The sequence below is a fragment of the Lipophrys pholis genome, assembly GCF_963383615.2.
Source record: "Lipophrys pholis genome assembly, chromosome: 6".
Lineage (NCBI taxonomy): Eukaryota > Metazoa > Chordata > Actinopteri > Blenniiformes > Blenniidae > Lipophrys > Lipophrys pholis.
Window position 1 is genome coordinate 20,543,070 of NC_137629.1, and position 26,729 is coordinate 20,569,798.

The 26,729-nt window shown below is 42.6% G+C and overlaps 5 protein-coding genes across 6 annotated transcripts; 4 read left to right on the plus strand and 1 right to left on the minus strand.

The window, feature by feature from the left end:
* Positions 1-242: 242 nt before the first annotated feature.
* Positions 243-2,374, plus strand: tmsb2 (thymosin beta 2). The gene is made up of 3 exons (XM_080465241.1): positions 243-347; positions 1,496-1,600; positions 1,896-2,374. The coding sequence occupies exons 2-3, from the start codon at positions 1,501-1,503 to the stop codon at positions 1,931-1,933; spliced, it is 138 nt and encodes a 45-aa protein (XP_080321367.1). The 5' UTR covers positions 243-347; positions 1,496-1,500; the 3' UTR covers positions 1,934-2,374.
* Positions 2,375-3,670: 1,296 nt separating this feature from the next.
* Positions 3,671-7,050, plus strand: LOC308111309 (protein Wnt-8a-like; the record flags this gene model as incomplete). Its single annotated transcript, XM_080466171.1, has 6 exons — positions 3,671-3,684; positions 5,436-5,469; positions 5,613-5,751; positions 5,943-6,068; positions 6,158-6,300; positions 6,478-7,050. The coding sequence occupies 6 exons, from the start codon at positions 3,671-3,673 to the stop codon at positions 7,048-7,050; spliced, it is 1,029 nt and encodes a 342-aa protein (XP_080322297.1).
* A 572-nt stretch (positions 7,051-7,622) lies between these two features.
* LOC308111310 (protein Wnt-8-like) lies at positions 7,623-9,297 on the plus strand (the record flags this gene model as incomplete). The annotated part of the gene is made up of 6 exons (XM_080466172.1): positions 7,623-7,681; positions 7,761-7,794; positions 7,899-8,028; positions 8,282-8,407; positions 8,499-8,641; positions 8,734-9,297. The coding sequence occupies 6 exons, from the start codon at positions 7,623-7,625 to the stop codon at positions 9,295-9,297; spliced, it is 1,056 nt and encodes a 351-aa protein (XP_080322298.1).
* Positions 9,298-16,839: 7,542 nt separating this feature from the next.
* syce3 (synaptonemal complex central element protein 3) lies at positions 16,840-17,224 on the minus strand (the record flags this gene model as incomplete). Its single annotated transcript, XM_080466173.1, has 2 exons — positions 17,108-17,224; positions 16,840-17,024 (listed from the first exon to the last, which is right to left on the minus strand). Exons 1-2 carry the CDS (start codon positions 17,211-17,213, stop codon positions 16,840-16,842), a joined length of 291 nt encoding a protein of 96 aa, XP_080322299.1. The 5' UTR covers positions 17,214-17,224.
* Positions 17,225-18,716: 1,492 nt separating this feature from the next.
* On the plus strand, positions 18,717-21,056 carry foxi3b (forkhead box I3b). 2 transcript variants are annotated; one of them, XM_080466006.1, is made up of 3 exons: positions 18,717-19,341; positions 19,465-19,552; positions 19,658-20,957. In XM_080466006.1, exons 1-3 carry the CDS (start codon positions 18,952-18,954, stop codon positions 20,233-20,235), a joined length of 1,056 nt encoding a protein of 351 aa, XP_080322132.1. In that variant the 5' UTR covers positions 18,717-18,951; the 3' UTR covers positions 20,236-20,957. The 2 variants fall into 2 exon arrangements, with proteins under 2 accessions (XP_080322132.1, XP_080322131.1); XM_080466005.1 differs by having other exon boundaries at positions 18,717-19,552; positions 19,658-21,056.
* Positions 21,057-26,729: the final 5,673 nt, after the last annotated feature.

Consider the following 26,729-nt stretch of genomic DNA (forward strand, 5'->3'; position numbering starts at 1 on the left):
ACACATAATGTATTACACAAATAATTTATCACAATCGATCTGAGATCATCTCGCACAGACCAGCTGTTTCCCATAAGGAGTGGCTTTTCTCTTTTCTTTCCCCTCAGCAACATTAATATTGATGACATAAAGGAAAGGCTGACCATGCTCAGTCACACTCTCTCTCTCTCTCTCTCTCTCGCTCTCTCTCTCTACCCTCCCTCCCTCTTATACCCACGCCCTGGATGTAGGCAGGCGCGTACACACCGGAAGATTCACTCAGCTTCCTCCATCTCTGCCTCTATTCCTCGCTGCTCTCTCTATTTCTCCACCGGTGGATTTTTATCCCACGTCTGTGAGGAACATCGGTAAGAGAAGCTCTGTTCTCCTTCAGTGTGTTCTTTGTTTCTGTGCGTACACACTTCCCTTCAAGGTTGTGTTTTAGCTGGATTCAAACAAAGGACTGGGGTGTGGCTGGGCAGGCAGACAGCTGGATGCTGATGGCTGAAAAGGGGAGGGGGTGTGGGGGTGATGAGGTTGATGATGATGATGTTAAAGAAACAATACAGCAAATCCCTAATTATTATGATCTATTCAGTAATTGGAGATGATTGCATTATGGCTGCCGTGGTCAGTGGTCAGTGACAGTTCTCGTCAAAGGGGGATAATCTCCTGAATAAGGGTGATCACAAAGAGATTCAGTGTTCTGTTTCAAATTAGAGAGATTGTCTCATCCTGGCCATGTGCTTAGTGTGTCTGTTGCTTTGTCAAACTGACTATTAGGCCTCATTTAAATTCACATCAGTGAGGACAATTTCACAAAAGCCCGGTTTGCAAATGACTGGCTGCAGGCTTTGATGGGGGCTTGTCAAACCTCTACAGAGGTGTCTGGCGGAGCGGTGGCTCAAACAGGCGTGACTGGGCTAGACTGTGCAAGAAACATTAGTCAGGCCTGAGGTTCGGTTGGGAAAATGACTGCAGTGGAGCCTGTGGAGCATTGCCTACATCCACGAGGCTGCAGGGGTGGATGCAGAGCGAGGGCGAGAGAGAGAGAGAGAGAGAGAGAGAGAGAGAGAGGGGAAGAGGGAGGGAGAGCAAGGACGCGGAGGGTGAGAACAAAGACTCGAGCTTCTGAGAGGGGAAAAGCGGAGACAAAGGGAAAGACAGACAGCTTGATAGAAATGTGCGTGTTCGCTAGATAGACATTTTAGAGAAGTGCATATCAAGATGGAGCATGTGTGGGAGGCAACCACCACTCACAGGCGTCCATGTGGTCGCTGTGTGAGCTGCACATGTTGTAGCCACTCCCTTTTTGTGCAGTCATTTACATTGCAGGTATTCAAATGATCAGACCATTGGATTTTTAATAGTTGTTCATGATGACCTTCCATATCCCCTCAATGATTTTTACTAGGAATCCCTGGCGGCTGATTATGTCACGCTGCTTTATCGGTATAATGCTTGACAGGAAAGGTCAAAAGCTGTGCGTTCAGGTGCCTTATCCTGTACTTCACAGCCAAAATGTCTGACAAGCCTGACATGACTGAAATCGCCCGTTTCGACAAGACAAAGCTGAAGAAGACGGAGACAAAAGAGAAAAACCCTCTGCCCACCAAAGAGAGTGAGTGTTACTAAGTCATGAATGTGTGTGTGTGTGCGTGCGTGCGTGCGTGTGTGTTTCTGAGCAACGCCGAGGCCGCAAAGCCTTCATCCACATGCAGCATTGTCATTCTGTCAGTACCTACTCATCATCTCTTCCAAGCACTGCCAGAAAAAAAAAAAAAGCCCACACTCAGCAAACAGGGCAACAAAAACAAATAGCTGCAACATCAGCAATCATAAAGGATCTTCTTCTCCCCTGTTCACCGAACGTGCTCTTTTTTCTCTCTCTCTGTCTCTTTTTCTTCTCCTTTCAGCCATTGAACAGGAGAGGAAAGGCGACGCCACACCTTGACTTGAAGCACATGAAGAAAAGAAGCTGGGATGCCACAGCAAAAAGCACTTTCTTTTGATTATCACAGTATTTCAATCTGTTAACATTGTCTTCAGAATGGGGAGCTCTTGAGCCTCCTGGGGTGCTATAAGGGTATATGGCATCCTCACATTGGGGGGTGGGGGGTGGGGGGGGGGGGGGGGGGGGGGTTCTCTTACCACTTTGAAAATGCCAGCCTGGGTGCCTGTCTTGCACTGTTAGCCCACAGCTAGCATGTCTCCAATATTGCCAAACTGGGGAGTGGTATAGTGACGTAGCACAGAGAGATAGGCAAGCATCCAGGCTAAAGGGGAGGTGGTGGCTTGTCTACAGGCACGGAGGGTGATCCAAGTCTAATCATGTGGGATGTTTTCTTAATAAACTTTTTACTTTTCTTTATGAAATAAATATGAAGACATGGAACCGGTCCGTCCTGAGCATTTTTGCTGTCTTGTTCATGCAGACAATCGCATTCACAAACACATACATACAATACACTCATTGTTTAGAGAGCACGGCTTTACAACAAGCACACAAATAAAGTCAAATACACGCTCAAGTATATCCAACCTGTCGATGCCTAAAGTCGTACTATTCATGATATGTAAATGAGCCGATATTTCAGAATTTCATCCGAATTTGAGAATAAGCTTTAATATGTATATTGGAAAAGTTTTTAAATGATTTTCAGTTGTTTCTTTAGATTACAAAATAGGTTATGTGTCAAAATCTCACAGTTTCACCATCTTAAATTGTAATACTGGCTAGTATCTATCCATCCGTTTTCTATACGGTTTTGTAATTGAGGAATGAGGCTGATCCTACCTGAGCAGTTCCCCAGGGCAAAGAAAAAGAGCCAGACAGTCACACACATTCACAGTTTAGACATATTGATCATTCAGAATCACAGTTCACCTCATGAGCTGGAAAATCACAGAGGAAGACCAAAAAGTGAGCTTGAATTGAAGATATTCTTGCTGTGAGGCAAGAGTGCAGGCCACTATACCACATTCTCAACTCTATTACTGTGCTTAACAAATGAAAATGAGCTCAAATAACTGTTGAGCTCATTAAAACGCCGTCCCATGGTATGGATGGGAGTTTTTATTTACTTAGTTTAACATTTTAAAATCAAACAATGAACTTTTACATCATTATGTAGAAATCAGTTAAAACAGCAAAGTCATGATTTAAGTTCTAAAGGAAACACTCCTCTATCGGATGCTTGGTCAATCTAATCACAAAAACGTTTTTATTGAAAACGTCAAAATGAAAATAAAAAGTGCAATAAAACTCAACTAATTAAACTGATTTTGAGAGCCTATGCCAGGATAGGAATTTGGGGCATTATGTCACGATTTAGATTTTTTTTTTTTTTTTTTGCATAGCACCGTGAATCGTAATCACTTATTTATGTAAAGAGCAAAGGGCAGAAATAACACTCGCATAATGGTTATAGTGTCCTGCTGGCTGCTGTTGCAGCCTGGCGTCACTAGTCCTGCCACCTTTCCTGCAGTCTAACAGACCTGACACCTCCTCAGCCGTCATTGCACCATTTCTCTCACCTTGCACTGCAGCTCATCCACCAGTGGTGTCCAGACTGCCTAATAGGACTGAAATGTGCAGCAATTACATTAACGAGAAGGGTTTTTTGGTTGTTTTTTTTTTTATCTCCGGGCATTGATATGTCCCCCATATGCACGCAGACTGTGTTTAAGCATGCACAAAGACAAGTACAGTACAATGCGAATACATCCAGTCCAGCCACACTGACACTTCTTATACATGCATTAAGTGGATTTTCATTGAGTCTTCCCTTCCAGCTATCTCCTGCAGCCATCTTTAGATAATCACTGGCTGTTGTTTACTCATCAAGATCGTAAAAAAAACAAAAACTAAAATTAAATAATACAATTAAATTAGAAGAAATCCTTAACCTGAACACAAATGATGGACAGTCCCACTCAGGTTGATTCTAATCACGCCGCAGCTGCTATTGACAAGTTGGTGCTGAGCGCTCCAAGTTTCGTTCAGGGTGGAAAATGAGCAGCTGATATCTAATTAGTGTGGATTATCCACACCTACACCTCTCCATCATATCTCAGTCCATTGTCCAGCTGCGCTGAGTAAATTGTGGCTTTAAGAGATTGTGAGTGGATTTAGATGATGCTTGACAAGAAATTAACGTTGAGTAGATCCTTCAAATTAGGAAAAAAAAAAAAAAGTGCGTGAAGATGATCAAAACTGGCGCGATGAGTGCGCTTTACATCTGGGATACATTAGGGATCACGAGATCATCCCCGGGGGAAGTGAGGAGTGTCCATTTAATGCAGTTTTACGTTCGGTTTTAAAATCCGAGCCAAATATGTGACAAAAAGGAGTGACCAAACTAAACTGCAATTTAATGGTTAAAACGTTAAAGCTCCCGATGTGTTTATGCGCTTGTAAATTCCAGACTGTTTTCACACCGAGTTGTTTCCCAGGGAAACAACTATTATCCTATTATCACGACGATGCCAATTTCGCCGATGTGTGAGGCAGTATTTACATGACTATATACCGTCACCCCTGAAAAGCTTTAAAGTTTTGTAGCTGCGCTGTGCCGCCCCCCCTGGGACACTGGTGCCATTTCCCAAACGCTTCAACATCACAACAAAAGTCTCAGGCTGGCATTCATTGATGTATCACAGCGGTTAACAGTTTACATATAAGCTTAATGTCTATTAAGGAGGGAACATTAAATTCCATACTGAAAGCCCACATTAATAAACCACTGCAATTTTAATATAACAGGAACTAAGATGTGTGTGATTATTGATGCTACACAGTGACTTCAGTGAGCTTCCCCAGCAACAATACATGTTATGTCCTTATGTGTAGATGTTTACACATTCAACAAAAATCGATTTAAATTCAACAGATTGATTGTTTACAGGACGGATGGGTGGCTTTCATTCACCAGTCAGTTCTGGTCGAGTCGATTTAATTCTGATTCCCTTCGTGGGAAAAGTATATAAGGATTGAAGCCTGGGAACGACAGGTGAATGAATGAGGGGCTGTTAAACTGTCTGCGTCACTTCTTTGAAGTGCACTTATGCACCGACGGCACCTATTTGTCTCTGGGACGCAGCAATCAATGTCCTCTTGACGCATTTTCACAGTGAACCGTTACCTGCAGCGCAAATCTGTCATTCGCGGGAGCCAGGACGTATAAATATCGCCAGGGTGGAGAGGGGCAGCAAAACAGTTGCCCTCTCATCTCAGAGATTATCCACATCTGGACTACTCCGCTTGGACTCAGGAGTTATGGAACTACAGAATCGCCTCGCCGTCGTGGCTCTGTCCACTTGCTGTTTGTTTTCACTGGCATCTTCTTGGTATATTGCTCATATGCTAAACACTTTTCAATGCTAATGTGCAATATGAGTGTGTCATCACTGGCATGATCTTGGAGTAACATTGCTTTCTTATTTTCTTTTATTAGGACGGTAAACAATTTCCTCATGACTGGACCGAAGGTAAATACAATTAGAGGGAAAGTGCGTAAAACGGATTTCATTGGAGTTGATATCAAATCCGTGACCATATTAAAATACCAAAAATCTGTCAAGAGTTCATTTTAACATTGTATATCACAGTTCTATTTACTTTCTGTTTCAAGGCTTTTTTGACCTATGCCAGCAGCGTGCGAGTGGGCGCACAGAGAGGTATACAGGAGTGCAAACACCAGTTCGCTTTGGAGAAGTGGAACTGTCCAGAGAGCACACTCCAGCTATCAACACACAGCGGCCTTCGACGTGGTAAGAACTGTAAGAACATCCACATACTTCAATATCATATTTATGGCTGCTAAGATATGAACTGCGTAGTGATGTGGTGCAGTTAAACTTTGCCCAAAGCGCCTTTTACGTGCATTTTTTGAAACAGCCATTACGCAGTAAAAGAAAACAAGATCAACTTAACACAATTTTATTTTGCTTCTTTGTCGTAGCTACAAAGGAAACGTCTTTTGTCCATGCCATCAGCGCCGCGGGAGTTATGTACATTCTCACCAAAAACTGTACAATGGGGGACTTTGACAACTGCGGCTGCGATGATTCCAGAATTGGACAGATGGGTGCGCATTCACACTGCAGTCATCTATTTTCAGAACAGAACATGGTCTTTTTACATACAATGCAATAATCTGACCTCCATGGTTACTAGGTGGCAGAGGATGGATATGGGGAGGCTGCAGTGACAATGTGGCGTTCGGAGAGAAGATCTCCAAACAGTTTGTGGATGCGCTTGAGGGTGGGCACGACTCGCGCGCAGCAGTCAACCTACATAACAACGAAGCGGGCAGACTGGTAGGTTATGATTTATACATTAGAATATTAGTCGTTATTGTTTGTCATCCATCATTTTTCACAATGAAGTCAATGATAGCCTAAGTAAGTGAAGCAACAAACATGTAGCGACTTGGCGTATTTACGCGTATTTTGCGCATGTGCGTAAAGTTTATATCACATTCACTCTTTTGCCAGGCAATCAAAGCTACTATGAGGAGAGCCTGTAAGTGTCACGGAGTGTCTGGGAGCTGCAGCATCCAGAGCTGCTGGATGCAGCTGGCCGAATTTCGAGAGGTGGGCAACTACCTGAAGATGAAGTATGATCAAGCAAACAAACTGGAGATGGACAAGAAACCAGCGAGAGCGGGGAACAGCGCCGTCAACAGAGGAGGCATCGCGCACACCTTCCGGAGTATTGCCCGCACGGAGCTCGTTTACCTGGAGGACTCACCAAATTACTGTTTGAAGAACCAAAGCCTGGGGGTGCAGGGCACGGAGGGGCGAGAGTGTTTGAAAGGGAACAAGAACATGCCCCAGAGGGACAGGAAGAGCTGCCGCAGGTTGTGCTACGAGTGCGGCCTCAGAGTGGCTGAGAAGCGCATTGACGTTGTCAGCACCTGCAACTGCAAATTTCACTGGTGCTGCACGGTCAAGTGCGAAAAATGCACACAAGTGGTGACTAAATATTACTGTGTGCGAAGAGACAGTTTGAGAAAACAGAAAGCCAGGCGCAGGAACAATGCGCACAGAAAAGGATTTGCTGCATAACTGAACACGGCATCACTTGCCACTGGCTTTATCATAATGAACTGAAATAGCAATTGGTATGATTTGCATGAATGTTAATTCATTTTTATTATAATTTTTTTTACCAGCATGTCATCTGATGCATCTTAATGCACTTTATTTTACTGATTGAATTCATTCCAACATATCTGTTGAGGGCAAAAGTGTTTCTTAACATTAGGGAATTTAGGAGATAGATGGATTGTGTTCTGCAATGTCTGAAATGTGTTTATTTTTGATATTTATTTTGAGAATATTCACGAATAAATATTTTTGTATAATATATATAATACTTGCACTATCGCCTCGGTTTTTTTTTTATTTGTATATTGGTGGCCTCGTGTTATAGGAACTTTAAAAATGAAAACAGTGCGGCCTGATGCCTTTCTTTGAAGTGTGCATATGAGGCGTTTCCTCAACCACTCGCCCAATCAGCATCATCTGGCCTCGAGGACAAAGAATAAGAGTAACATCTCTTCCACGTTCAATTAAAGTGAGAAGTCGCTCCGTGCCAGGTCAAAAATACCGAGATCTTTATAGGATAGCTGGAAATGATGCCATCTTTTATTTGCCCCCTTGCACTTCTGTGCACAATATACCCGGGACAAGCTTGGTAAGATTAAACTGACTCATTTGCCACTCGCGAGACGATGCAAAATAAATTAATCCAGCTGCTTTATTCCTCTCCTCAGGATTGCGAGTAACTTCCTTATGACGGGACCCAAGGTGAATTTGAAAGAATTAATGTCATCATTTTTGATTACACTGAAATAGTTGTTGATAACTCTGCAAGTTGTGCATGCAAAAATATATCATCGCTTCTTTTACAGGCCTACTTCACCTATGCAAAAAGCGTGGAGGTTGGCACTCGGAGTGGCATCGAGGAGTGCAAATATCAGTTTGCGTGGGACAGATGGAACTGTCCCGACAGCGCAACCCAGCTGAGGGCCCTGAGGAGAGGTTGGTCGTGCTTTTGTGACTTTAACTCCACTTTTCAACAAACATCTTTCATATGAACAAGTCAAGTTACTTTGAGCTAAACTAGTCCATATTTATGGGACAATTTTCGCCCCCATCAATTTCTAAATTGAAATGCGTCATAAGATTAAATTGCCTAAACTTGTTCTTTCACATTTTGATCGACATCACATGATTATCACACAAATTTCCTGGTGCAGGCAGAATCTGTAATGTGTTTAATTCCCCCGTTTAGCCACCAAAGAGACGTCATTCATCCGTGCCATCAGTGCAGCGGGAGTCATGTACACACTCACGAGGAACTGCACTCTGGGAGAGCTGGACAACTGTGGCTGCGATGTCTCAAAGAACGGGAAATTCGGTGAGGGTCACTGTGAGACAACAACAAAGGCTTTCTGCATCGAGACAGTTATTTTGAAATAATTGAGTGTGTGGTTTGATGTTGTGTGTAGGTGGCCGTGGGTGGTTGTGGGGAGGCTGCAGTGACAACGTGGACTTCGGGGAGAGAATTTCCAAGCAGTACGTGGACGCGCAGGAGACAGGCCAGGACTCCAGGGCTGCAGTCAACCTTCACAACAATGCAGCTGGACGGCTGGTGAGTGACTTCTGGTATTTGTTTGTTTTTTCCAAGCACACTTAAACTCATTGTCGTCATCGAAATACATGTTCGTGCTTTTCGGACGACAGGCTGTGAAGGAAACGATGAGGCGCATTTGCAGGTGCCACGGCATGTCGGAGAGCTGCACGGTCCAAACCTGCTGGTCACAACTGTCCGACTTCAGAGACATCGGGAACTACTTAAAGATCAAACACAGTCAGGCACAGAAGCTGGAGGCTGACAAGAAGCCGGCGAAGGCGGGGAACAGCGCGGACAACCGAGGCGCCATCCGGGACGCGTTCTCCGGCATCGCGCGGACGGACCTCGTCTTCCTGGACGAGTCTCCAGACTACTGCCGGAGGAACAGCAGCCTGGGGCTGCACGGCACCGAGGGCCGGGAGTGTCTGCAGCAGGGAGAGGGCCGCACGCAGTGGGAGAGGCGCAGCTGCCGCAGGCTGTGTCACGAGTGCGGCCTGCGGGTGGAGGAGAGGCGCACGGAGATCGTGAGCAGCTGCAACTGCAAGTTCCAGTGGTGCTGCAAGGTGAACTGCGAGGACTGCTCCCGGGTCGTGGTCAAACACGTGTGCGCCAGGAGGGAGGGAGGGGAAGCGTCTGGCTCCGCGGGGAGACGTCGGGGGCCTAAACGGCGATAAATGACTTTCGATGCACCCGTCATCTGTTTCTTTGGACTTTTCCGTTCGTCTCCATGTCTTTGTGTCAAGTTCTAAATGCGTATTTATAAATCTGTTGCCTTTTTTTTTTTTGCTTCTCCAATAAAATGTGTGTGAACTTCACTGTGCCAGTTTTGTTTTCATCATAATGCAATTACCTCCATTTAACTTAATCGCAGTGCCACTCGATTCCATGACAGCATACACATTAGAATAAGAATGAAGCCAATACACTTATTGGGGGGGATTACAAGGGGCAACATGGTGAAGCTCACACTTCACCGAGGTGATGATCCGCCGTGGATCCACTATCACTTTGATGTCAATGTGGATTGACTCCATTCAAAGAGCATAGACAAGCAAGCGGAGCTCTTTGCGCCTTCATAATTTAGAAGGTATTCGGCTTAATAACCCGGGCCACGGATGGCTATTTCAGTTTGTGACACGGCCCAGGGGCAATGCAACGGTATGACAATACATCAAAGAGTGAGAGGAAACGCCTTGACAGACATGTAGACCGGCTCTTTTCTCAGCAAGTGGGTCACACTGGGGTTCAACCATTACACAGGTTATAAATAAGCGTGACTCACATTCCGCCCTGGGAGCGAGTTACGTTCTAATCTTATAATTTGCAAGTAATTAGGTCTGAGAGGAGCCCCGACTCCACCCACTGGTATATATCTTCCGTCTGAAGGAGCCATTCATTCACTTCCTTCTTCTCCACCCCCTGGATCTCCCAAAAATCCTGCACCCAGCTGGACGTGTCATAAATCTGCCACTGTCTCAGCCGAATGACTGATGGCATGGATATTACCTCCTGCAGGGGGTCCTGGCCTGGAGGGGACGAGGCAGAGGGGGTAGGAGTCCAGCAGAGGAGGGAGGGGTGGTTCCAGGACTGTTTCACCATCTTTACATGTAGGACAGATAAGTTAGGAAGTTACAAGAAGACTATCATTATACTATAGATCAACTAAACCAAGTTATCTTATTCATTTATGCTTCATAAAGTGTATATCTAATGAACTAAAAACAACAAAAAACATATATAAACATCTAAATTGTGCTATTGATGGAAATTCCAAGATTGTTAAAATAAAATAAAATGGAAAAGAATGACATTGTGAATGTCCTGCAGAATTCATAAGACTTCATCCTATATAACGTTTCAGATTTTTCACTTTTGTTTTTCTTGAGCAAGATTAAAATGGACACAATCCAATATATTTCACAATTTCTGGCCTGATATCGACTCTGCACACAATGGGGTTTGCATGTTTCCTCCTACAGTCCACAAACATGCAAGGGTTAAAGTTAATTGGAGCTAAATTGCCTGTGTGTGTGTCTACCTTTGTTTGTGACCTGTCCAGGGTGCCCTCGCCCATAGTTAGTTGGCATCAGCTCCAGCACAATGCAACCCTGATTTTCTCAGAATGTGATGAAGTTCTCATAGGTAGCATGTAAAAAGTACTCCTGTAATTGCCAAAATAAATCCTCCAAATGAATCTTACTTCCTGCATTCGACATGTAAACATATTCAGAACCTGTATGTTTAAAACACACATTATGTGCACTTGTTTATGTGCACAGTATATGATATTATACTGGATAGTTTTGTATTTTTAAGGTCAAAGCAGGTACACCGGTGCACTGACAAGACAAGAGATGCTTTTGAATTATTATGAACGTAAAGCTGAAATGTATATTTATCTTTGTGTGTTATTTACCAACCACTGTTAATGAGAAAGAATCATGCTACAATATGGAAGTTATAAAATACAGTTAAATACCTTTTATGACACTATCCAATTTATAGTGTCATATAATAATTTGTCAAAGTTCATTTATAGGACAAAGTTAGCCTCTGCTACAATTGATGGGACTGCTGCATAGACTTACAATGAATGTTAAAGACAGCTTTGCTTTACACCTTAAAGCAAGAATACTTCTGTAACTGATCTGTATCATTACTAAAATAAGCTGCACAACTGAAAGGAAGTCGCACTGTTCTTGAATATAAGACTCTGATGGCTCAGTCTTGTTATAAGATGTAATTATTATTGGTACCAATTTGTTTTCCCTCAAGAAGCCAAAATGACTCCCACCAGCCAACCATTCCTTCCATTTGTCAGCTCACTTCTGGGGATGTCCTGTATTTCCCATGCTGTCCTGCTGAGAGTTAATAAAGGTTTTGCCCTACTGGAAGCCCTCAGTGATCCGCCCTTAATTCCTGGCCTCCACTGAGCACACGCCTGCTTCCATATTGGTCCCATATGATGTCGTTTTGTAGCCGCGCTCTAAAAGAGAGCAAAACTTCCATCTGGTTATAATCCACAGTTTTGTGATCGATTTATTAAACTAGGGAAAGTTTTACACAGAACAGTAACTTTCAAAGAATACAGAGACTGTAAAAAAAAAACATCCAAAGACCGGACGCTTTCCTGTGCATTGCTTTACTATGACAATCCATTTTATGAATCATCCACTGTGGCAGTCTTGTCTTTTACTGAATAGGAGGGCGGGTTAATCAGAACAGCGACGGACATACAGGAGAGTTGAGATGTGACCTCCCACAAAGACCCCCTGGGGAAACTCATGTATTCACCCAGACGGGCTTGGGGGTGCTGAGCATGATTGATCACCCTTTTCTCCAGATGCCCTCCCTCTGTCACCTGGGTGTGAGATGCCAGAGTAGTCACACTTTAGACCAACTGGAACACAAACCTGACCCAACATACAAAGCCATGTTATCGTTTACTTTATTTATATATTTTCTTTTAAGCATATGTAAACATACAGTAAGTGGCAGCAATAATATACCTGTGAAATGTTATCTGATACCTTTCATGGAAAAAAAAAAGCTTGCCATTAATTCTTAATTACCCATTGAGAATTAGTCTATTTACAATTTATTACAACTATTCAATGGATACATTTTCTGATGACACTTAACGTTGAGGAAAGCATGAAGACATCAGCACTTTCATGTCACTCCAAACACAAAATAACCTGCCTACCTAAAGTTTTCTGTATTTGGTATTTAGTGATCTTGAACCGATCGATCAGACTTTCTTATCGTATAGTTTCATACCATGAAGAATGTGATGGATTATGACCTCTGTATTTCTTAATGTACTTCTGTAGCACAATGTTTTTTGTGGACATAAGTTCATCGTCGCAATGCACCATTGGTTGTACTAAACTGTGCATCTCATCGAAGAAAATCATATTTAAAAGCCCATTTCTTTGTTGTAACGATGCTTAATGTGAGAAAATCTTATATATCATCGGAAAGTCCATGTATTACCTTTATAAATTCTATAAGAAGCATGCATCTATGGGATGAGCAGCAGAGCTGAGCATGTGGGTTCCGTCCATTAATAAAATGCCTTATTATCTCTGTGAATGACAAAGTGCGTTATTAAAGTTCATTCTTGTTTGGTGGATTTAACAATAAATGTATTTGATAAATAGCAGTTTCAGCAGGATATGGAAGAAACCTAATGTATATTGCGACAGCAGCCTGTCACTTCTTCCTCATGATGGCCATCTTTAACCTCACACAGCTGGAATAGCTGATCCCTAAATCATTCATGGGGCTGATTCCAGGACGGCTGGCAGGCTGTATAATCAGCTCCATTCCAAAGTTCTGGAGATAATCCCCATCTTGGAGGGCAATTTGCTCCCCGACTGTGGTGCCAGCGCTTGCAGAATTTCAGCCTGCTTTATTGCGGTCTTCAGAGAAGTCAATCAAGACACCTTATGATCAGTATCTGGAGTTTCCAGCAGCTATGCTACACATAACACAAAGGCATGTGACCAATCAGTGTCAAGCTTTTCTACAGCACATGATGAGTAAGCAAGAATTATAGTTACAACTATGAAATAATTGACCAAAGAAAAGTGTCCTTTTTGTGCATACTTTATGAATCAGAGCAGTAAATCTGACATCAATCCACAGGCTGAGCTGGGTTCTGACTGGAATTACACCTTCATGGAATAATTATCAAGCTCCACTGTGAAACCAACCAGAGAGAGCAGAAAAACTCATTTAAGTAAGGAAATATTTATTCTAACAGCTTCTTCTCCATACATTACTAAGTGAATAAAATAACCCTTCTTTTGCTGTGCAGAGATGTGCTAAAGAAGGTCAAGACAACATCACTTTGTCCCTCTTGTCACACCACCACTGTTTTCTTTCTGAAATTTATTCACACCAGATTATTTGGATCTTCTCAAAATGTTATATATATTAACTATTTGTAGAAGAGGGCCTGGCCTGGGATGGAATGTGTCAGTGAATGTCAACAAGCACACAATTTGAGAATGAAGACATGTAACGCTTGCCTGTAAGATAGACGATGTAACTATTCAGTTAAATATTTTCCTCGTGCCTGGCAGCCAATTCAAGTGGGAAACAAGAAGCCATCAAAATAAGATAAGATGACCAACATCAGACAGAATATTCCACATAAAGTAGGCACTTTGTATTAAGTAATGTTTCAATGCGTTATATATATATAGCGTTGATAAAGCCTTATATATAATTTTTCCACAATACAGATCTTGTCCAGCAGAGGGCAGTGTTATGGTTCATCTGTGAGAAAGCCACTCACAAGACTCCCTAAACAGACAAATGTGTTTAAACAGAGGCGTTCAGAACAACATGTGCACCGAGCTCTTGGTAGGGAGTACTGCTCTTAATTCTGTGGTATGAATCATTCCCCTCTCAGGGCAAGTAAACATATTTGCCTTCTTATAATGCCCACAGGTCCAACAGATCCTCGGAAATAAATGCAAAACAGTGAATAGGCAAAAAGAAACCCTGAGAAATACTTTAACAGCAGGCCACACAAGAGCAGAACCTCAGTTTAATTCCACACTGGGAGCACTTTCAGACAACAGACAGCAGATGGCGATGTTGTACAAGGAACACAACAGGGATGCCGACACGAGAAGTCGAGGAACTGCTTTTTACCACAGATGCTGATCAACTAGAGTTGTCTTATGCAATTTGAAACAACACATCTCCCAAAATAAGCACAAATCAAGTTATTGACTGCCATTCCTCTAACACGGTGCATCCAGGATTTGAATTCACGTTGGTATGGAGAAAAGCTGACCAGACACCAGGCAGAAGACGCTCTGAAGGTCAGCTGCTGCATCTCGCATCCTCTCAACCCTCATCCTTCTCCAACTGGAGTAGATACACACAAACACACAAAAGGAAAGGGAACTTAAACTTCACAGGGTTACAAATGTATGAATGTTCGGTGAGGGACAGCACTGAGGGCTCAGTTGAGCACCCTTACACCTTCATAATTGCTAAATCACGAGAAGGCTTGCAAATTCAATAAAAACAAAAAAGTAGGGTGAACAAATGACAAGTCCATGATCTGTGATGTTGAAAGGAAAGAGATCAGTGTGCTCCCTTGCAGTAAACTAAAAAGTTCACATCTTGCAGCACGCCCCGGGCAATGTTTGATGCTGACTTGTGCTGCGTCATTAGGTCCCTGTCATCTTTGTGTGTGTGTGTGTGTGTGTGTGTGTGTGTGTGTGTGTGTGTGTGTGTGTGTGTGTGCGCTGTTGTACTATAGGAGTTTCCCCGGGGTGACGGAGATGATTACCTCTCTCTCTCTCACACACACCCCGTTGCTGCCACAGACCAGACTTCTGAGGCGCATCCTGTGTTGTCTGCAGCCCCCCCGCGGGACTCTGACCAGATCACAGCACCGGGCTTGATGTCAGCGTTTGGGTCTTTTCTTTATATGCTAATTTGGATGTGGTGTGTTCAGAATATTTTTGAAGAAACCTAAAAACAAATGCCACAATTGTTCCCTCCCTCAAAAGGTCGTTGTTATGCAACCCTTCTTCTGGCTACTTTCACTTGTATTTTTAGTCGCCTGCCGGTTTGTGTGTTGTCCTGAACGGTGTCTTCCAGACGCACTGCATTACCTCCATTCTTCATACCTCTGTCTCAGGTCAAACTGCAGGATGCTGCGGCGTCAATGCCTCTTGGAATTTGAGAAACTCCAGCTTGTCGGGGTGGCCGACACAAACAATCAGATCACATAGTTTCAGATGGGTTTGCACTGCAGACAGAAAACAATCTTGTTTCACAACAGCCTCCGGTTCACATCAACTATTATTACACTTCAGGCTAACGCAGCCTAACAAAAAAAAAAAAAAAAAAGTGTACTTGTATCTTCTTTCCCATTTTCTATTGTTAAGCTCAAGCAGGTCTTGTGTTTTACTATGGAGGTGAAAGGTACGTTTCTCCAAGAGCCACAAGGACATCAGTATGCACATTAAATGTCAAAGGAATATCCACAAAAATGCAAAACAGGCAACTGGCAGCTGGAAACCTTCAGACAATTAAGGAAGAAAAGTAAAAACAACCTTGTAACACGAAATGATGCCTTTACCTTATGCTTTACCATTATACTAGGAGGGACACTTCATCTTTCAAAGTAAGTTATAGTTACATAAACATACAAATCCGTTTCCTGTTCACAGGCATTTCTTTGCATGCTACAGACAAGACAAGAGATCAGGTGTCACAGTATTCAACAGACCTCAAACTACCAGGTGTTACAGCGTTCAAAAGAAGAGATTGTCAAAACTAAGACAAGTAGGGAGATTATTCTGACAAACTTTGCCCACAACTGTCCCCCATGGCAAAAAAAAAGAAAAAAAAAAGAGAAAGGTTGCGACATCAAGCCTCACGTCAGTCGACTCGAAGGACAACTATGTGTGTGAAATCCTTCAGTTGCTCCTATCTGCCCATCAGCAGAGCTGCAATCTGACAGACATCGTGTGGCATCATGTAACTCTGGACCGGTGACATCCACAAGCAAGGCTAAGCCGGTGTATAATCACCCGCTTTCACTTATCGCATTTCACATCTAGGATCTCAATTTCATCATGCGCTTTGCATATTTGCAAATCGATCATCAACGTTGGGGTTTTTTTTTTTGGCTACTGGAATTGATGCTATTTGACACTTGTGAGGGTGCAAAGTGAGTGGATGGAGATAAACAGTCACCCATACGTGCAAGCTGATCCATGCAGTTAGACAAGGAGTCCAGCCCTCTCAGGATGTTATCCAGATCGGTGCAAACCGCAGCCGCTTGTTCTGCTCCCTTGTCAGAGTTTTCCATCTGAGAAATTATTCCAGACAATCAAAAACGGTTAATGTCAACTTTTTCTCTCTCTCTCTCTCTCTCTATATGGAAAGTACTACACAATTTTAAGTTGTCAGTGTTGTTATAATCCAAGGAAAAATGGCATCAATGTAATAGGTTTATAAGTAATAATAATAATAACAAAAATCTCATTTTCCTTTCACTTTCAATTAGTTTATTTAATACCTCTCGAACAAATCACAACACTTGACAGTCAAACAGTAATAAACACAACAGGGAACAGAGCTGCCGCAGTATTGACGAGAACACAAAACAATTACAATCCAATTTAACGGCTGGTAATCTCAGTGCGGCACTGGAGGCTTGGAATCTCTGACAATCGTCACTTTCCTGCCACGGTTGGCGCAGCAGGCCCGGGATTGTTGTCCACGCCGGGCTCCGGGGGCGAGCCTCCGCAGACGGCGGCTTTGCATCTCTCGTACGCGGCCAGCAGCGCCTCCATGGCGGCTCCCAGCTCGGGACTGGCCCGCAGGGCCACCATGTCGTAGGCCATCCAGGTCAGCTGCACTGTGGAGGGACACCGCGGCCATCAGCACGGCCAACACAGTCCTCAGAACTTAACAGACACCGCCGCGCGGTGACACACGCACCTGACATGTCCTCGACGCTCTCCGTCACGCGCTCCAAATCCAGGGTCAGCTCCGTCGTGTCGACGTCGGGGCTCCGCGGGAGCTCAGCGGGGGACAAGTCGGGCATCGCGACGAGATTTAAACCACCTGTTCACCTAACACAGAGGAGTCTCAGCCGATAAACTAATCCTAACTAATCACACGCTCCAGTTTTTACCTGCACGATTTAATCAATATATTCATTTGACGATCCTCGCGATGGTTTGGAACTAGAAAACGACGCTGGCATGCTAGCTTCTTCTTACACGATTCTTTCTCTCAATTCAACGTGAAGAGAGCGAACACAGCGTCCCGAGTGAAGCAGTTTGAATTCATGACGGAAGCATGGATTACCGTGAGATATTTAAAAACACAAAATATGAGAAACTTTCGAGATAAACTCACCTTGAGGAAAACGTATACGCTCGGAAAGTGGAATCTCGCGATATATTGAGAAATACCAGGCATGCGCAACGTGTTGAATGACGTCACTGCGTTTGATTTTGTTGTATTTATCTTATTAAACTAAAATTTCACGAAAATAATTGTGTTGGTGTAATATTCACCATAAAATTTTTAGCAATATCAATACTAGAAAATTTTTTATATTTTATATTATTTTATATATATATATATATATATATATATATATATATATATATATATATATATAATCACAAGCATTTTACGCATGAGAAAAACATCAAAATGTGAGAAATAACGTCAAAGACATACTGTACAAGAGAAGAAGTTTATAAGAACTAATAGTGTCTGAAACTGAACCAACCTATTGATTTATAACAGCAGAAGTTTGATTTAAAGACCTGTATTGCAGACTATGAGGCAACCTTTTCTAAAGTTTGAAGCATCAAACTCTTATGCTTTTAATGATCCCCATTTCAAGAAGGAGCAAAACCAATATGCCTATCTGTCTTGGGCTTTTACTTAAGTGAAAATTGTGTGAGTCTTTGTCATCCCTTCCATATATGAGAGAAAAAAAGGTTACCGTGAGTACCCTCCAGAAACAGACTTAATTTGAATACCATTTGAAAACAGCACAATCACTGTGAAGTTTTGGGTTGTTTTTTTTTTTTTTCAAACATTTATCTTAATTATCCCTATGCTCATTTTTAGTTTAGTTATCATTAAAAGTACCTGTGCAATGTTGCCAATTCAATTATTTGCTTTATTTTTAAATTGAATGTCTACATGTGCTGAGTTTGTGCTATATTATTGTTAGTTATATCCTAACTACATTCAAATTGCTTAAACAAAAAAAAAGAAAGAAGTGTGTATTGAAAATGTCTCTCGCAAAAACCTTTTTTTTTCTTTCAGAAACATATCACATAGAATCTGATTACAATCATCAACATATATCACTTATGGCTGAAATCAATTAATGCTGGATGGACACTTGGAATGGAAAATTCTTTAATTGAGAGTGAACAAAAACCCTGAGGGGAATGAACTAGCTGACAGCAGGAAAAAAAAAACTGTGACACCAGATACTCACCTGAGAAAACAACCAATCAAATTAAAGGTGGGTGTATCCAGGGAAAAAAGATAAAGCAGGCATCACAGGTGACCTCTTGACATAAATGAAGGGCAAACAGACAACAGAATAGTGTAGAGGAGTGGCCTATCTCTTGGAAGCTTACAGACAAGCCTGTGGATGAGCTGAAGATCCACAAACAGACAATAGACTGGACAAGAGAAAAAAGTTTCAGGCACTGAGAAGATTCAAGAAAAAGAATCTTAACTGAGAAGAACAACCAGGTGGAACGGTTGAGAAGAGAGCAAGAGGTGAGGTGAGACAAAACCTGACAATGTCTTCATTTGAGGCCCAGGGCCAGTCGCCTCCTCGGTGTGGCCCGCAGTTCCCGAGCCTCGGCCAGGAGCCCCCTGAGCTCAGCATGTACGGTGACTGTTACTACCCTCCTCCCTCGCTGCCGAGTCCTCAGCGCAACACGCCAACCTCCTACGACCTGAGCGACTACACCACCCCTTCAACGAATCCGTACCTGTGGTTCAACAGCTCCGGGATCAACACATCGCCGTATCTGACTACTACCGGTCCACCCGGTAATCCGGGCCCTCCCTTTGTCCCTCAGCACTATGGCATGCAGAGGCCTTACCTCGGTCCAGCCGGAGCCGGGGGTCCAGGAGGTGAACTGAATTGGTTCTCTCTCCCCTCTCAAGAAGACTTGATGAAGTTGGTGAGGCCTCCTTACTCCTACTCTGCTCTCATTGCCATGGCAATCCATGGAGCACCCGACAGGAGACTGACCCTGAGTCAGATTTACCAATATGTCGCTGATAACTTCCCCTTCTACAACAAGAGTAAAGCGGGCTGGCAGAACTCCATCAGGCACAACCTCTCACTCAATGACTGCTTCAAAAAAGTTCCAAGAGATGAAGATGATCCAGGTAAGATTTTCAAATCATTCTTTACTCATTTTGTTTTTCTCAAACAACCCAGTGTTTATATTAATTTTAGACTAAAAAAAACAATTTTTCTGTCTGATGTTATAGGTAAGGGCAACTACTGGACCCTTGATCCAAACTGTGAGAAAATGTTCGACAATGGAAACTTTCGCCGCAAGAGGAAAAGGAAGTCTGATTCCCTCTCCGGCAGTGATGCCAGTGCTGGGACTCCAGAGTCCGGTGACAGTGAGAGGGGTAGCCCCAAACACTCTGGCAACCCTGCCCTCAACATCTCCCCCACAGCGGACCGGATCCCCTCTCCGTCCTTGTCGGGACCCACACCGTGCCTGAGCAGCTTCTTGTCTGAGATGTCTGGAGTCTCTGCCGGAGGGACAAGTGAGGTGGGAGGCGATGGGTTAAACAGGCCACTGCAGCTCAATCTTTCCTTAGATGGGCCTCATAGACCCACACAACCAGGAAGCTTTAGCAGCTACTCCCCCAACTCAAGTGGCCCAGAGTGGGTACCCCAAGTTCCAGCTCCCCCTGTGCTCTCGTCTTCACCCACCAACTCTTCCCTCGGTTACACCAGCCCCATCCTCAGTCAATACAACAGTTCCACTGGGCACTTCTACCCCACACTGAGCTCGACAGGAATCATCTACCATCGGGAGGGCACAGAGGTTTAATAAACAAGACATTATTGGAGGAGAAGTCGTATTTAGAAAGACTTTTCATGGGAAATTTCATCTGTCTGCTTACTTTACTTTATGAGAGGCTCTATTGTGTGAAGCCAGTACAAAGTATGTTTGGGGCTGACAGAGACAGTTGAGATCACTGCAGCGTGTGACAGCAGAGTAGAAAGGCTTTGATTCCCACAGAAACAGCTGAATCAGCTGCAGCGGACGACGACTGCCTCTACCTGAAACCACAGCCACTGTCACTATCAGATCCTCAGTCAGCTATTATTCTAACTAACACTAACCTCTATCAGATCTGAGTCATTATTAACTGTTCCCAGATCTGATCTGCTGACATCAGGCCATTCCACTCTGCTATCGGTGATTCTCTGATGGTATCACCCACACATCGCTCAGGCAGCACATTTAGAGGAGTGCTTGAATTACATCTTCGTCTACATACTGTGTGTGAAAGAATAAACAAGAAAAAAAATTACAAGAATTCTTTTTTTTCTTCTTTTTGGGAGTGTTAAAACTTAAAAAAAACTCAACTTGCAATGTTATGTGTGACAAAAGTGGTCAATGTACTCTGTAAATATTTCTTTGTGCTGAGTAATGTTGTACATGATTGTTGGTTTGCTGGTACAATTTTAATATAGAAAATGATTTCATAATGAATGGTATAAGCTGTATACATTGTGTTTTTGATATGAATAAACGGTTTTAGAGTTACAGGTGCATTATCTGTTTTTTTAAAATATATCTATGGAGACGAATGAATAATGACTGCTTGGAGGACACCCCCACCTCTAAACACATGCAAACACGACAGAAAATAAACAAATAAATAAATTAAAGCACGAGAACGACAAAGTGAGACGAAACAATAAGTACCAACTGACAGAAAACTGTCCTGTCAGAAAAAGCGATGACCAGTAGCGTGGAACCTGCATGTCTGTGAAACCTGATCTTTGTGTGATGGATAGTTAACTGATTCTCCTCAACGTTGAAATTCCACATTCCCATGCTGTTCTTCCCTACACTCAACACTTAAATCCCTCTTTGTCACACCATTACACAGGGATAGTGCTGACTGGATGCTTTATTGAGGGGGGTGGGGGTGGGGGTGGGGTGCAACTGTAAAGATGCTGATGAGTGAAGTCGCAGCTAAATTAAACACAGTCACTCAGTTGAACCAATAAATCATTGCTGGCAGATTAGCTCAGCATTACGCACTTAATCTTATTCAAAACAGCTTAACAAACGACAAGAAGAAAAAAGAAAAAGCACAGATTTAGTCAAATCAATAACTTTCCTGGCATGGATGAAGACACAGGATTAGTCTGCAAATAACCATGCTTGTCTTATCATACTGTCAGTCATAAAGTGCTGGAAAAAAGAAAAATTAGGTACATTGGTTTGTACCTACAAGAAAAAAAAAAAAAAAAACCAATAAATAAAGGGAATGTAAAGAGTTGCGTGATATTCAATATATGTAGATTATAAAGGTTTCACAATCATAATGTGACAAATAGAAAGTCAGATGTAGTCATGTATTTGGTAGCATATGTTAATATCATTATCGGAGAATACGTTCTGTCCTCAAACACCACCATCCACTGCGTCTGTACCGGCCATATAAACATCTTGTATCGTTTGACGATGATTGAAGTAATTCATTTTTGTGTTGCTTTTCTCCTCTCAGTGGTTGGTCTCCGCACAGGTTATCTAAATAAATATAAACCCTTTCATCAATGTCACCCTGAGGCTTTTATTTACCGTGAAACACAGGCAGCAAGACAGAAATTTACACTAAACACAACGACAAAAAGCGAGCGAGGAGAAGGACATGCGCTTCAAATCCACATCAAGTGGAATTTAGCATCCTGGCACAAATAACAAAGTGCATTTGTCGTAAGAGGTCAACCAGTCAGAAGTATTTGCATAACGGATTTTAAAACAAAGTGAGAAGACTCCTCTTGGATGGATTATAAAGTCCTCCTTTATTAGTTTGACTTACTGGCCTGCCTGATTTAACTGTGTGGAATGTCCTGCCTCACAGTCAGCCATAAACTGCAGAAGCCATTCAGAGAATCCCGACTGCCAAATTCATATGCAAATAGCATAACTCTTTCCTGCAGATACTCTCCCCTCGCTGAATGAGAAGATTTTGACAAAGACTAAATTTGAAGTAAATATCAGACAAGATGATGGTCCTGACTCGTCCCCCCTCATTGTTTAGACACTCCAAACACAGCCGACGAGTTTGTCTGTTCTTTCAACTCCATGTCATGTTCAGACTAGCAGATGGAAGATGTGGCATCAAGAATAGGGGAGGTCTTGTACGTGGTCTTTCCAGCATGAGCTCTCTTTCAGTGTATCTGCCAACAGAAACATTATAGGGCTTTTGTCTTGCAGACTTGGTTCACAGCAGCAGACATCACCGTCTGCTGTTTTACTCAGACAGTTTCAAACTGATGCAAATTTGTAACTGTTAATCACACCGTGGATGAGGATGACAAGTCGCGAGGGGGAGAACGTGGAGCTCCAGATGGAGCTCCCCTAGGTAAGAAACGGTAAAAACTTGAGGGATTTACCTTCCAGATTCCCTGAAACCAAACTCAATTTGCTTTTATTGAAACTCAAAACACAATATCTCCCAGCATCTTGGGACTCCCCTTGTCTTTTGAATGTTTTCTTTCTGTGGGCAGTTAACACTCTTCACAAATACACTTGTCTAACTTGACAAAACATACAGTTATTATCCTTTTTCCTTCTTTTCTTTTACCTCCTGGCATTTCTTCTCTTATACTTTCATTTTTTCTTTAGATGAAAGCAACACAGAGCAGCACTTCCATGTAAGCTTCTTTTAATCTGAGTCTTTACCTGCAGAAAATGACTGTGTGTATAGCACAAAATTAAGCTGTCATGTATTTGCACTGACAACTAATCTACATGTATTAGAGGACTCTATGGCTTTTCTAGGATTCAGGGATATCCAGCACAACATTCATCAATCACATGCTACCCTGGCTATGGACCTTCCTTGCCTCAAGCAGTAGAATTATTGCTCAATACAGTGATACAATTAAATGTCTATAAATCCTCGTCTCCACCTGCTACATGAAGTCCTCCACACACCTGTCGAACTAACGGAACGCACAACTGTGTGTGTGGGTGGGTGTGTGTGTGTGTGTGTGTGTGTGTGTGTGTGTGTGTGTGTGTGTGTGTGTGTGTGTGTGTGTGCAATGCAACCCTTACAAGTGTGGTCGGTGTTGATAATATAAACTCAGACAGAGAACGATTATACTAGAGCTGTTATGCATGACAGATTTGTGTGTGTAAGAACTGTCCTGATTATAGATTATAGCCGCCTCCCTGTGTGCTGGATTGAGCTTTGGCAGCGAGTGAATGTGGAAAAGTTTATTCCGTCAAATTGATGGGATGCACCGCTTCACTTTTGGCGACTCCTATCTGTGGAGAAAGACAACCAACTGTCCTGGTACCAATTCAACCCAAAACACACACACACACACACACACGCACGCCTTCTGTATTTACTAAAACAGTCTTGTCCTATCAAGGCTGTTTAGTAAACGGTAGAGGAGAACGTCAAGCCTGGAGACATGTCGTCATGCCCACTGCCACAGTGCTGCATTACCCCCTTGCTGTTATGTGTAAACATCCACGCACACTCCGGACACACGCATACAGGTGATGAAAAGAATGTAATGGCTTTCCAGTAGCCTGGAAGTCACGATACAACCTTTTTGTGTTTTTTCTTTTGGTGTTTTTTTTTTTTTGACCTCTTTAGAGGTCAGTGGAAAATGCCAGAGTGTACAGTTGGTTGGATCACAAGTGCTGCAAACAGGAGTTAAACACAATCTTATAATTAAAAAAATAACAACTCTTGAACGCTGAATATTTCTTTCCCCTTTCTCTAATTTTAACAATTAATGAAAGACTCCACAAAAGATTCAAAGGCGCATAACTCTTCAAAAAGCCTAAGTACTCAGGCAATCACAAACATCCAAAAGCCTTTGTCCATTGAAAAAGTTCGTCCTTTCCCAAATGCAGTTGCTTTTTCCATGGAAAACAGGACAAAACTGCAGCGGCTCCTTTGCTGTGAAACAGAGAATCCCAGTAGCTCAGAGTCCTGACAATAAGGCAATGAGTGATCTTCCCTTCCTAAACATGGTTTATATACACGATTTGGGGAAAAGTGAAGTTTGAAGACAAACACAGAGCGCAGTGAGAGCGTGTGTATATATGAATCATTTCTATTTCACCCTAAAATATTTTCCATGTCAACATGCAGCACACATGGCGATGTGAGCAGGGCTTTGCAGCGAGGGAGGGAGAAGAAGAAGGAGGAAGGGTGGACGAACGTGCATATAGCTCACATCCGCTGAGTAATTACGTAGCTTGATACTGGAAGTGGCCTTAATTTCTTATTAACCTCCTTTTCTATTTATCGAGCTCATGTTTATTTAGACCATCTAATGGCAATGTCTGTCCTCGTATAATAGTTTTCGCGATATCCTGGCAGTTGTGATGGATTGCAATGAATATTTTGACAGTTGACCTCCAGATTTATGCTATGGGACCCCAGCAGGTCCAAAAAAGAGTGTTCAAATTGCATGAAGTCCTGCTTTCCCGCTTTAGATTCTAGAAAGTGTCTTTTTTATGTTTTGCAGACATTACACATCCAGTTTTAGCAACATCAGGAGAGGCAATGCCTCAGGCCTCCTCTTGTGGGGTCCTATTACAAAGGTTAGGAACCACCTCAGAGGATCGTAAAGAAGATCAGGACGAAAGCTTAGAAATGTATACAGCAAAAACAAACCAAACAGAGTCCTCTCGCTAACAGACTGCTTGATACTTCAGTTATTGCCTGCAGTGTGGCTCTCCCTCCATACCTGGCTATCCCGATCAAGAAGAAGAGGGCATTCAATAAATCAACCACCGCTGTTATTGTTCTCATAAGGCTTTAACTCATTATATTTCTCCTGGAGCAAGAGAATAATTACTTTCTTCGTACTGAGCTTCGCTGATTGCATTCAGGTTTTTCAGATGCCAGCTGAGAGGCGGACTTTATGAGAACACGGATCGGTATTTAGGGTGAGGAGTGTATCTCGCAGGCAGGGTGCTTTAACGCAGTTCAAGTGGCCAAAAGGGACTGCCATTTATTTCCATTAGCCACTCTTGAAACAGAACCAGACAGCATGAGCAAGATCCAAACCATGTCAATTTAGATGATGAATTGCTTAAAAGAAGTCCAATTCTGAACAAATGCAGAGGGGAAACAAACGAGAATGGCTCAATTTCCAGTCTGAAAAGGTGGCAATTAACCTTTAGACACGGACTCTGCTATATTGCTTTAGCCTCAGGCAGACAGCAGAAGAGAGTACATGTTTATGATGATTAATATGGTATTTAATTAATTAAAATCCTCAAATAACGTTGTTCTTCTCAAAAAAAAACCTTCTACTGCAATGCTGTAATCCAAACTCTACAGTTTTTAATATTCAGTGGGAGAGTCCAGCCTCTTCTTTCTTTTAATAAACAGGATACACATAAAAATGAGGTGGCAAGTCCTCTGCTTTTTCTTTCCTATCTATATTCAGATGAAGTACAGCCATTCACTAAAAAAAAAACAAACCCAAAAAACAAGCCATAGAAATGCAAACACATTTGCTTTCACATTGATTAATGTTTATTCACAATTGTGAGGAAGCACTTCTAGATTTATTCAAATTTCATGCTGTTAAGAAGTTCTCTTCTTCACTAAAGTTTTCCACTGTGGTGACATGAGCAGCCAAAGGAGAGCTGGTGACCAGCTGTGTGGAGGGTTACTCAGATCTGCTGCAGTTCAGTTTGCCAAAGTTTGGAGTCGAGTTTGCAAATAGGCATCAGCGACACTTCCAGCACAAAGTGCATCGTTTATAATCATAAAGCTATCTGTGTGAAGTCAGTGCCTGAAGGTTACCTGTGATGGATTGCGTGTCACATCTCCTCAGTGAAAAGCAGGAAGCATTGCGAGGAAACAGTTGGCGCTCCATGCTGAGCCGCATCAGACTAGCTGATCTTACAAAACCCTCATAATCTGTGTGTTATGACACACTGTGCTGACTTCACTGACAAAAACAAGGGTCCTGACTGCACTGGTCTGGTTAGATGGGTACGGTTTGGGTTTTTCCATAGAATACCTAAAGATCTAGGAAAAGAGACAAGATGTTTTGACCTGCTGTTTAACGTCTGGCACCAGTTTCAATCACCTGACAAAAAAGCTGTACTGTTGAACATTTGGATATATTTTTATCTGATTACAATGTTGTGTGATGATTCCAGGCTAATAAGTCGCCCAGTTAAAGCCAAGCAGGTCTCTCAATAACAATTGTGAGTAACAATTTTTCAAGTGACATTTCTGATTAATTTCTCAACATCTGATGTGAATATTCTTCTTTTAGTGAACAAAAACATCCCTCTTGATTGAGTAAACC